The 12907-nt window shown below is 43.6% G+C and overlaps 1 protein-coding gene across 5 annotated transcripts in view; it reads right to left on the reverse strand.

Moving 5' to 3' along the window:
- LOC109880592 (serine/threonine-protein kinase DCLK2) overlaps positions 1-12170 on the reverse strand; it is a 72995-nt gene extending 60825 nt beyond the window's left edge. For 3 of the 5 annotated variants that reach the window (XR_004212008.1, XM_031837872.1, XM_031837871.1), the window contains exon 1: positions 11042-12170. Coding sequence is in view for 4 of the 5 variants with exons in the window: in XM_031837872.1 (XP_031693732.1) it covers positions 11042-11444 (403 nt within the window). In the remaining variant the exon portion in view is untranslated. The remainder of the gene's footprint in view (positions 1-11041) is intronic. The other 2 variants (XM_031837870.1, XM_031837869.1) reach the window with 1 other exon arrangement.
- Between the last annotated feature and the right edge of the window lie 737 nt (positions 12171-12907).

Consider the following 12907-nt stretch of genomic DNA (forward strand, 5'->3'; position numbering starts at 1 on the left):
AACAGAGAAGGAGAAGGATGAGGGTGCGGCTAAAGGCTATCAAAACTGGTCGCCTAGAGCGTTGGGGACAAATAATATAAGGAGCAGATTTCTGGGCGTGGTAGAATAGATTCAGGGCATAATGTGCAGACAGGGGTATGGTGGGTTGTGGGGAGGTAAGCCCAGGCACTGAGTGATGATAAGAGAGGTATCTCTGGATAAGCTAGTTATAATGGGTGAGGTCACCGCATGTGTGGGAGGTGGGACAAAGGAGGTATCAGAGGTATAATGAGTGGAACTAGGGCCTCCATTGTAAACTAAAACAATGATAACTAACCTAAACAACAGTATACAAGGCATATTGACATGAGAGAGACATACAGCGAGGCATAAAGTAATCACAGGTGTTGATTTGGAGAGCTAGCTAAGACAACAACGGGTGAGACAACAGCTATGCAGCTAAAACACCAACAGCTAAAATGGTGATGACTGGGTGGAGAGGGTCGGTTAACTACACACAGGGCCTGAGTTCGCGGCTGGGGCCAACAGATAAACAAAAAATAAACAGAATGGAGTACCGTGATTAATGGACAGTCCAGCAGACATCAGCTATGTAGCCAAGTGATCATAGGGTCCGGCGACACAGCGTTTAAAGTTAGTAGCTCGGGGCTAGTAGAAGTGTCTGCTCCGACATCCGACACAGCAGACGGAGTATTCGTCGGCAGAATAGTCGTGGTGGTGCGGCGGGGCGCCGTGTCGACTAAGGATCTAAGCCAAATGGCGAAAGAGGTATTGTAGTTGTAGTAATTTAGTTTTCTAGCCGGGAGATGTGCCTGGCTCACGGCTAACTGGTGCTAGCTTGAGGGCAGGGGCGTTAGCCACTATAGCCACTCGGTAGCAGCGCTGATCCGGTGCCAAGGTCCAGAGCTTACGGCAAGGATCCGGTGGAGTAGTGTGTTCTAGCGGTGTTTGGGTGGAGTCCGGGTGAACAAATGAGTAGGCCGGGAGGTGGGCCTCAGGGAGAGCTTCGGTACTGGGTAACTCGGTGGGTGCTAGCTAGCTGTGAAGATCAGGAGTAATGGTCCAGGGTTTACGGCAGGAATCCGGCGTTGTAGTGGAGAGACTGTCCGTTACTTGTAGGCTGGTGAGTATTATCCAGGCTAAAAAATATATATATATATATATATTTTTTTATATATTTAAAAAAAGGGCTGGTACCTGTGCAGAAGGTAAAGGCCATTGGCAGTGGCTAACAATGACTAAAAAGCTGGTAGCTAATTAGCTGGTTAGCTTCTGATGACTAGGTGGTTCTTGCTATAAGGTCTAAAAATTTAACTGAACTAAGAAAGGTGAGAAAACATTATTATATGTAAGAGATAGAGATGTTCAAAGAGAGGTGATGCTAAATCCAGCTAAATTAACAAAGAAAGGTGAGAAAACATTGTTATTGTGTGTACAATAGGGAGAGAGGGGAATCTGAAGGACCTGAAGGGGAACGAACAGAATCTATCCATATAGAACCGTATAGAAAGCTTACAGAAGCCAAGGTTAATTTGAGTTTTTTTCCTAATGCAGTCAACCATGCTCTTATTATTTAATAACCAAAATATCCTATTCTCAGCAGTCAGTCATCCAGGAACAGGAAGACAACAGTGAGGTCTTTTCAACGCTGGTCCGACCAATCTGATTCCACACTCCAAGACTGCTTCCATCACGTGGACTGGGATATGTTTCGTATTGCATCAAACAACAACATTGATGAATACGCTGATTCGGTGAGCGAGTTCATTAGAACGTGCGTTGAAGATGTCGTTCCCATAGCAACGATTAAAACATTCCCAAACCAGAAACTGTGGATTGATGGCAGCATTCGCGTGAAACTGAAAGCGCGAACCACTGCTTTTAATCAGGGCAAGGTGACCGGAAACATGACCGAATACAAACAGTGTAGCTATTCCCTCCGCAAGGCAATCAAACAAGCTAAGCGTCAGTATAGAGACAAAGTAGAATCTCAATTCAACGGCTCAGACACAAGAGGTATGTGGCAGGGTCTACAGTCAATCACAGATTACAAAAAGAAAACCAGCCCCGTCACGGACCAGGATGTCTTGCTCCCAGGCAGACCAAATAACTTTTTTGCCCGCTTTGAGGACAATACAGTGCCACTGACACGGCCCGCAACCAAAACATGCGGACTCTCCTTCACTGCAGCCGATGTGAGGAAAACATTTAAACGTGTTAACCCTCGCAAGGCTGCAGGCCCAGACGGCATCCCCAGCCGCGCCCTCAGAGCATGCGCAGACCAGCTGGCTGGTGTGTTTACGGACATATTCAATCATTCCCTATCCCAGTCCGTTGTTCCCACATGCTTCAAGAGGTTCACCATTGTTCCTGTTCCCAAGAAAGCTAAGGTAACTGAGCTAAACGACTACCGCCCCGTAGCACTCACTTCCGCTTGATTACCAACAACGACGAGACGGCCTACAGGGAGGAGGTGAGGGCCCTCGGAGTGTGGTGTCAGGAAAATAACCTCACACTCAACGTCAACAAAACTAAGGAGATGATTGTGGACTTCAGGAAACAGCAGAGGGAACACCCCCCTATCCACATCGATGGAACAGTAGTGGAGAGGGTAGTAAGTTAAGTTCCTCGGCGTACACATCACAGACAAACTGAATTGGTCCACCCACACAGACAGCATCGTGAAGAAGGTGCAGCAGCGCCTCTTCAACCTCAGGAGGCTGAAGAAATTTGGCTTGTCACCAAAAGCACTCACAAACTTCTACAGATGCACAATCGAGAGCATCCTGTCGGGCTGTGTCACCGCCTGGTACGGCAACTGCTCCACCCACAACGTAAGGCTCTCCAGAGGGTAGTGAGGTCTGCACAACGCATCACCGGGGGCAAACTACCTGCCCTCCAGGACACCTACACCACCCGATGTCACAGGAAGGCCATAAAGATCATCAAGGACAACAACCACCCGAGCCACTGCCTGTTCACCCCGCTATCATCCAGAAGGCGAGGTCAGTACAGGTGCATCAAAGCTGGGACCGAGAGACTGAAAAACAGCTTCTATCTCAAGGCCATCAGACTGTTAAACAGCCACCACTAACATTGAGTGGCTGCTGCCAACACACTGACTCAACTCCAGCCACTTTAATAATGGGAATTGATGGGAAATTATGTAAAATATATCACTAGCCACTTTAAACAATGCTACCTAATATAATGTTTACATACCCTACATTATTCATCTCATATGTATACGTATATACTGTACTCTATATCATCTACTGCATCTTTATGTAATACATGTATCACTAGCCACTTTAACTATGCCACTTTGTTTACATACTCATCTCATATGTATATACTGTACTCAATACCATCTACTGTATCTTGCCTATGCCGCTCTGTACCATCACTCATTCATATATCTTTATGTACATATTCTTTATCCCCTTACACTTGTGTCTATAAGGTAGTAGTTTTGGAATTGTTAGCTAGATTACTTGTTGGTTATTACTGCATTGTCGGAACTAGAAGCACAAGCATTTCGCTACACTCGCATTAACATCTGCTAACCATGTGTATGTGACAACATTTTTTTTATTTGATTTGAATGAGTCACCGTGGAGACAGAAGAACAGCTTGCACAGTGGAGACAGAAGAACAGCTTGCTTAAATAAAGGTGTCATCCGTCAGGGAAAGGAGTCATTTGCGAGAGTGGTGTGATGTCTAACCCTCCAGAATAGCTCAATACACAGCATTATTTTCAAGACCCACGACTGAAAAAGATGAAGATCCTTTGGTCATAAGAACACCACGCTGAGATCAACCTAAACCAGGACCATCGACATGAGGTTAATATCAATCTGTTATCTTCTCAACTACAACTCTACCTTTTAATGTCGGACATTTCAGTATTATCTACTGCTCTTCTCATGGTTCCTCTCATTTGCGTTAAGACAAATAAAAAGGGATGGAAAGGAGGAGGAAGAGGACAGAAAGAAGGAGACTTCCGAGACGGCGAGTCCCACGACGCCTGGATTTATTCATCTACCAATTAAACAAAGGCTAATTAACAACGCTAGGCCACAGCTGGGAGACCCGAACAGATGAAAACGGTGACACCAAATGAGACCCGGAGCCATCATCAATTCAGATCAGAACGCCTGGAGAAACAGAGGTGGCCTTCTGAAGGGGGCTCTGGGGTGACAGTCCCTAACACCCGTGGGGACGAGAGGGGAGTCTCAGGTGCAGCATCACCAGAGAGGTTAGCGGACCCTGGGTGGGTGATACCCTTCAGTGGCCCTACAGCGGGGCCTCATGTGGACCACAGCTGAGATCACAGCCCCTTAAACAGCTCCCTAACCAAACATCAGCTGGTCACTATGAAGGAGACGGGGCAGATACATCAGTGTGAGCGCTGATCCATCACTGAGCAAATACACACAGACGCCATCACTCAGTGGGGTAAGTGAGAGGTCATGGATTGAGAATGTGTTTGTCTGACGTAGTCCCTAACACTATGGTGTCATCTAAACAAGCAATGTTTTCCCATGAGTGAAGTCTGATGTTGAATCAATCAGCTTATTACATACAATGGATCTTATCAAAGGACCAGCGCGGGGTCAGGTGATTCATAATTCACCAGTGGGTTGAAGATATCCCTCTAGTGAAGATATCCCTCAAGTGGTGTGGGGGCTGTGCTGGGGTTATATCCTGCCTGGTTGGCCCTGTCGGTGGAGTATCGCCGGACAGGGCCACAGTGTCTCTCGACCCCTCCTGTCTCAGCCTCCAGTATTTATGCTGCAATAGTTTGGGGGGGGGGGCTATCTGGAGTATTTCTCCTGTCTTATCCAGTGTCCTGTGTGAATTTAAGTTCTGTCTCTCACTCTGAATGATCGGCTGTGAAAAGTCAACTGACATTTACTCCTGAGGTGCTGACCTGTTGCACCCTCTACAACCACTGAATATTATTATTTGACCCTGCTGGTCAACGTTTGAACATCTTGGCCATGTACCGTTATAATCTCCACCCGGCACAGCCAGAAGAGGACTGGCCACCCCTCAGAGCCTGGTTCCTCTCTATGTTTCTTCCTAGGTTCCTACCTTTCTAGGGAGTTTTTCCTAGCCACCGTGCTTCTACATCTGCATTGCTTGCTGTTTGGGGTGTTAGGCTGGGTTTGTGACATCGACTGATGTAAAAAGGGCTTTATAATTACATGTGATTTGATTGAAAGTCCTCCTCAAATGGCACACAATCGGTGTAGCATAAGACCACTATCATGGTTTGGCTTGGTTTGGATCCAATCCAATGCCTCACTGTCGATTTCAATAAGCACACTACAGCAGAGACAGTGTGGTGGATGTCACAGGGTAATCCCATCCATCCAACCATCATCCAGGGATCACATATGAAGGTTCACACAACAGGCCAGGCTGGGCGAGTAGTCCTCAATCAATGGGGACTGGGAGCACGCACACGCACACACACACAAAATCCATTTGTGTACACAAAGACAAGACTCTGGTGTTCGGTCTCCAGCATCTCCAGTCAAAAGGCCTCATTCACAGCCAGGACAAGACGCTCCTCTGACTGATTGACTGCATTCCTCCTGTCTCTGTGACCTGACCCCTGACAACAGCCGTGCCCTATTTCTCCATATCACAGCAGGAGGACAAGGTGACAGCCACCGAGGGTACAGCCGCAACCCACTGACAAAACAAGTTACTGAGGAGGCTACGATAATTAGGACTTATCATCCCGACCAATGGAGTCTCCACAGTATAGAGGGGACTTCTTGAGTGGAACCCAAACTGTGTACTGTTTATGGAACGACTTTGGAGTCCAGTCATTGTTTTACAGTAGAAAGAATGGAATGGTTAGAGGGGTTCCAACATAAACCTGGCACCATATCAAATGTCCAATAGGATTGGCTTAAGAGCTCAAACTCTACTCCTATAATAAGGTAAAACCTACACGGAACTCTTCATTAGCCACAGTACCTAGAGTATGACCTCACAGACCACTATACCTACTAGAGGTCGACCGATTATGATTTTTCAACACCGATACCAATTCATCGGCCGATTTATATTTATATATATATATATATATATATTTGTAATAATGACAATTACAATAATATTGAATGAATAATGAACACTCATTTTAACTTAATATAATACATCAATAAAAGCCTCAAATAAATAATGAAACATGTTCAATTTGGTTTACATAATGCAAAAACAAAGTGTTGGAGAAGAAAGTAAAAGTGCAATATGTGCCATGGAAAAGAGCTAACGTTTAAGTTCCTTGCTCAAAACATGAGAACATATGAAAGCTGGTGGTTCCTTTTAACAGTCTTCAATATTCCCAGGTAAGAAGTTTGAGGTTGTAGTTATTATAGGACTATTTTTCTCTATACCATTTGTATTTCATATACCTTTGACTATTGGATGTTCTAATAGGTACTTCAGTATTGCCAGCCTAATCTCGGGAGTTGATAGGCTTGAAGTCATAAACAGCTTAATGCTTGAAGCATTGCTAAGAACTGCTGGCAAACGTAGTAAAGTGCTGTTTGAATGAATGCTTAAGAGCCTGCTGCTGCCTACCACCGCTCAGTCAGACTGCTCTATCAAATCATAGACTTAATTATAATAACACACAGAAATACGAGCCTTAGTTCATTAATGTGGTAAAATCCGGAAACTATCATTTCGAAAACAAAACGTTTATTCTTTCAGTGAAATACAGAGCCGTTCCGTATTTTATCTAACGGGTGGCATCCATAAGTCTAAATATTGCTGTTACGTTACACAACCTTCAATGTTATGTCATAATTAAGTAAAATTCTGGCAAATTAGTTTGCAACGAGCCAGGCGGCCCAAACTGTTGCATATACACTGACTCTGCGTGCAATGAACGCAAGAGAAGTGACACAATTTAACCTGGTTAATATTGCCTGCTAACATGAATTACTTTTAACTAAATATGCTGGTTTAAAAATATATACATCTGGGTATTGATTTTAAGAAAGGCATTGATGTTCATGGTTAGGTACATTCGTGCAACGATTGTACTTTTTTCGCAAATGTGCTTTTGTTAAATCATCTCCGTAAGGTGAAATTGGCTGTCTTCACACAGTTCGCAACGAGCCAGGGGGCCCAAACTGCTGCATATACCCCGACTCAGTGTGAAATGAACGCAGAACGAGAAGTTACAATTTCCCTAGTTTAATATTGCCTGCTAACATGAATTATTTTTAACTAAATATGCAGGTTTAAAAATATATACATCTGGGTATTGATTTTAAGAAAGGCATTGATGTTCATGGTTAGGTACACATTGGTGCAACGACAGTGCTTTATTCAAGAAATGCGCTTGTTAAATCACCTGTTTGGCGAAGTAGGTTGTGATTCAATGATAAATTAACAGGCACCGCATTGATTATATGCAACGCAGGACAAGCTAGATAAACTAGTAATATCATCAACCATGTGTAGTTAACTAGTGATTATGTTAAGATTGATTGTTTTTTATAAGATACGTTTAATGCTAGCTAGCACCTTACCTTGGCTTCTTGCTGCACTCGCATAACAGGTAGTCAGCCTGCCACGCAGTCTCCTCATGGAGTGCAATGTAATCGGCCATGATCTGTGTCCAAAAATGCCGATGACCGATTGTTATGAAAACTTAAAATCGGCCCTAATTAATCGGTCGACCTCTAATACCTACTGCAGTATAAACCCAAATACCCCCAAGATGAGAACAACAACACGTTTTTACAGCCAGAGAAAGTGAGTTGGCCCACTTTCCTTTCAAATCAGAGCAGAGAAAGTGTGATGCCTGCCGGGAGGATTCCAGCTTCCACTCTGAACGGTTACTTGGCAGAAAACAGGCATTTACATCCAGAGGTGAGGCAGAAGTAGTAGGCCTGGCTATGTGTTGGTGCCAGTCCATCTTCTACCACACTCACTGTCCCACGGCAGCACCCATTCTCCTTCCTGCCAGCCCAACCAGAAGTGGTGCAATGTGTCCCCCAGCCACGGGATTGGGCGCTGACCTAAATCTACCACCCCCTTCTCTCTGGGGACATGGGCGGAGGAACGAGTGCAGAGGCTTATATTTGGAAGGAGGAAGGAAGGATGTCAGCTGAGAATAAACGGGGAGGAGAGAGGAGAGAGGGGTCAGGAGAAAAGGACGGCAGTGAAGTAAAGACAAATCACAGCCTATAGCTGGAGGTGCTGACTAACGGGAGTCAGGAGATCAGCTGCAGTATACAAATGAAAAGACAAGTCCCACACTCATCTCTCTTTGCTGTGGATTGATTTGAATATGACAGAGCTACCATGGTGCGATAACCGTAACCTTTCACGCTAAGACAGGATCGTAGAGAGGTCACAGGTCAGACAGCAGAACTCAACACGAAGATTAACGTATTACCCAGACACCGGCCACTGTCACTGCTGCAGCCTGCGACACAGAGAGGAGAGAGTGGCTCACACACAGACAGAACCACTGTGTAGCAGTGGAGGCTGGTGGAAGGAGCTATAAGAGGACAGGTTCATTTTAATGGCTGGAATGGAATCAATGGCACGGAGTCAAACATGTGGTTTCCATACGTTTGACATCATTCCTTTGATTCCAGTCCAGCCATTAAAATGAGCATGTCCTCCTATAGCTCATCCCACCAGCCCCCATTGCTCTATAGGTCTATATATAGCAAATCTACCGAGTAGGGAGAGAGCTCTACTGTAAAGTAAAGAAGGTCATGCTGAAATGTCTCAACCTTTGCATACTTTTCTGGAATAATACTCACACACTTCAAACTTACTGAATGAATTTGCCTTTAGTTGTGTAGGGTCTAGTTGGGACAATATACATGATTCTTTATTAAGCACTCCTGTGAAATGACTGAGCTAATAAGTCATGTTGTAATATAATAATGGTATGACCTGATCATTGGAGGTAGTTGTACATATCTTATTTGGACTATAAGTACAGTTATAATAACAGCTTCCTCTACACCTCAATGTTGACCTTTTCCATTCTCCTCCCTCATCATGTTCAAAGTGAACAGATCATTGGCAGAGGTATGAAGGGGGTGCAGAGGGGGACACGTCCATGTTTTATGCCCAGAGGGTGAAAAATCACTCTAAGGACTGTTTTAACAGCCAATGAAGCCAGAGCACACACGAACACACACACTGCTCTAAGATCAATGGAGGAGCAATGTACATTCATGAAAACTGTGCTGCCTACTACTACAGCGGGTCTGTCATCTATGTGGCTCACACACACACACACACACACACACACACACACTCTCTCTCTCTATATTATGGCTGCACACTACTACTGGGTCATGTGTGTCACAACTGCTTAACCAAAAAGGAAATACTGCTGATTCAAGAGAGACTAATGATCTCAAGATTCTCAACCACATGTAATTTACATTTTAGTCATTTAGCAGACACTCTTATCCAGAGCGACTTACAGAACGCACAACCCTGGTGCTTGCTCCATGCTCTACCAACTGAGCCACACGCGACATCATCTATCCTAGAGTTTGAGAGGCATGTCCATGACTAACTACATGGGTTACAATTGCATTACATTAGTAAACCTGTTTACTGTATTTACATATGACTTTACTGTAAAATACCTAAGAGTGGACAATCTCTACATGGCATATACTCTATAGGCCTGAATCCTACTAAGGAGGCTATAATGTAGTATAATTAAAATCACTTTATTGGTCAATTGCACACAAGGTCCAACCGAAATTTGACTTCTGCTTTTAACCCAGTCCCTCCGAAAGACACATACATACAGGTTTTGGAGAGGTGCCCAGGAGGTAACCCCCCCACTCCTGGGGGTTGATGTTGAGGGGGTTAGGTGCCTTGCTCAAGTGCACCATGGCAGGCAATTGCATCTAGGATTTGATGTCAGCAACCCTCTAGTTGCCAGCTCACTTCCTAACAGATTTTTCCCATCGGACCCAGGATCTGAACTGGCATCCCTCTGGTTGCTGGCAGGCCTCTCTAATAGCTAGGCTACCTGCTGCCCAATGAGGCTATAATGTAGTATAATGAGACTATTCATAATTTCTTCATTATACTACATAATAGCCTCATTATACCACATTATAGCCTCATTATATGGCATCATAGCCTTCTTATACTATATTATAGCCTTATGATACTACTATATCATAACTACATTATAGCTGTATTATACTACTATATCACATAATATAATATCATAACTACATTATAGCCTTCTTATACTACATTATAGCCGTATTATACTACTATATCATAACTACATTATAGCTGTATTATACTACTATATCATATAATATCATAACTACATTATAGCCGTATTATACTACTATATCATATAATATCATAACTACATTATAGCCGTATTATACTACTATATCATATAATATCATAACTACATTATAGCCATATTATACTACTATATCATATAATATACTTATTATACTACTATATCATAACTACATTATAGTTGTATTATACTACTATATCATATAATATCATAACTACATTATAGCTGTATTATTCTACTATATCATATAATATAATATCATAACTACATTATAGCCGTATTATACTACTATATCACATAATGTAGTATAATAGGCTATAATGTAGTATAATGCGGCCAGTATGTAGTATAATAGGCTATAATGTAGTATAATAAACCTATAATGCAGCATTAGCTAGTCTTCTTCCCAAGGGGAAAGCTGATAGCAGAATAAACCTGCATATGTATGAACAAGGAGTCAATGTAAAACAGCTGGTGGAACTCCGATGACAAGCAGGACATGAAATGGTTTATAAGATTGTATGATGAAACCTGAGAAATAGGAGTCTGTCTGGTGAAATCTAATAATGATTACCTTGGATCAATCAGCTCATTCATCAATATGCGAGAGTATTGATCTCTACATGATTTATTATGTCATTTGTAGGACTGGGCTGTGTGTGTGGGGAAGGGCCGGTGGTAACTGCGTGTCCTTACCCTCCACTAACTCGTCCAGGCTGCTGATCTTCTTGCTGCCGTCCACAGTGTAGATGCTCCGGACACCTTGAGGCAGGTTGACGTTGTCCGAGAGAGACCGGGTAAGCTCAATAAGCAGGGCGTCTAAGGACCTAAAACGGTCGTTGGACACGGCATACACCAAACCCTTGAAGTATTTGTCCCCATTTCGGTAGAACCGCACTTTTTTGGCTTTCTTCTCGGAGGTGAGCGACTGGAGCGTGCGCGTTCGGTAAAAGCTACAGTGCGCGCTGTGCGCCGGGCTGGGCACGAGACCGTTGCCTCTGGAGCCTGACTGGGATCCCGAGCCGTCAGCCCGTGATGAACGGTGCGTTTTGTCCCGTTCCTCAAAGTGTTCCCATTCAATACTTCTGCTGAGCGACATGTTCGATCTGTTAATGTTTTGATCTATCCGCGAGATAGAGAAAACAATAGCAGATGGCTCCTCCAGGCAAGCCCTATTGTCCAACGCGTTCCCAAAGACAGCTGTCAAACAACGCTTTGGCAATCACTGATACAGTAATCGAGAGGACAGTGTACTTGTAGGCTAGTTCCTCCTTGCGCCGTCAAGATGTAATTTTCCGGGATAGAGTCCGCTATTAATGTAACTAGGGGTACTGTAGCCTGTGTTACGGTTCCAATCTTACCTTGTCAATAAGGCTGCACAATAAACTCTCGGTTATTGAAATACCAAAGGCTAAACGAAAAGGATTGCTCCAAAACTCAATGTCAACAAACATTCACCGGCAAATTTAAATTAATACCAGGTGCAGAGAGCCGAGACTTGATTGACAGTCGACTGATGCAACCGCTAGTTTACCAATGAACAGAGCCGCACAGGAAAACACTCGATTCCAAGCTATAAGAATGTATCCGGTAGAAAACACAAATGGGAAAAACGAATTCCATGTAGCACAAATACATTGCATGTAAAGCCGGTGTCCAAAATCCACCGAATCTAACAAAGCCGCATGCTTGCTACAGAAACCGCAAGCCTCCTCCTCTTCTCACATCCTTTCTCAGACGGACGAACCGTTCAACACTAACACTGTAGCACGAGAGGCCATCCCAGTCCTGTCATCCAATTCAACGAGGGAGGGAATGCTGCTTCCCCTCAGGGTCCTAACGGTAGTCCTTGTACAATTGTTCAGCAAGTGGTGTATTTTCTCAAAGGTGCAATATGGCCCCTAAATTGGAACTTATTTGTTTTGTCATTATTTCTGATGTGCCATTTAGGTATTTATTAGGCAATACCATTCCCTCGAAAAGCTAAAGGAAAAATTATAACCACAAATAGGTGCTAATGACCAAATCCAGCCACTCTTGTGGGTTTGAAAGTTGAGAAGCAGCTTACGGCTTCATCAGGGTGTCTGAGACAGAGTGATACACCCTGATTAAGTATTTTTTAGCATAGTATTTTATTAGGATCCCCATTAGCTGTTGCTGAAGCAGCAGCCACTCATCCTGGGATCCACACAAAACATGAAACAATACAGAACATTAATAGACAAGAACAGCTCCAGGACTGAACTACACAAATAAGTGTAAGCCGATGTGCCTACTTGGTGTATTTTAATGATGTCTTAGGCCACACATTAGAGGCTTATTAACTTTCAAACCCACAAGAGTGTTTGGATTTTGATATGTCATTTAGCACCTAATTTGTGGTTATAATTCTTCCTTCAGTTTTTCAATTCCCCTCCAAGAGCACCTGTGGTTGTTTTGGAATACCTGAAGCACTCCTCCTCCTTATTTTTCCTCAAGAATACTATTCCCCCATTGACATAAGTCAGTGCTCTTTAAAGGTTATAGACTCAAGCAATAGATTGGACATAACACATCTCATCT

The sequence above is a fragment of the Oncorhynchus kisutch genome, linkage group LG12 (assembly GCF_002021735.2).
Source record: "Oncorhynchus kisutch isolate 150728-3 linkage group LG12, Okis_V2, whole genome shotgun sequence".
In the NCBI taxonomy this organism is placed as follows: Eukaryota; Metazoa; Chordata; class Actinopteri; order Salmoniformes; family Salmonidae; genus Oncorhynchus; species Oncorhynchus kisutch.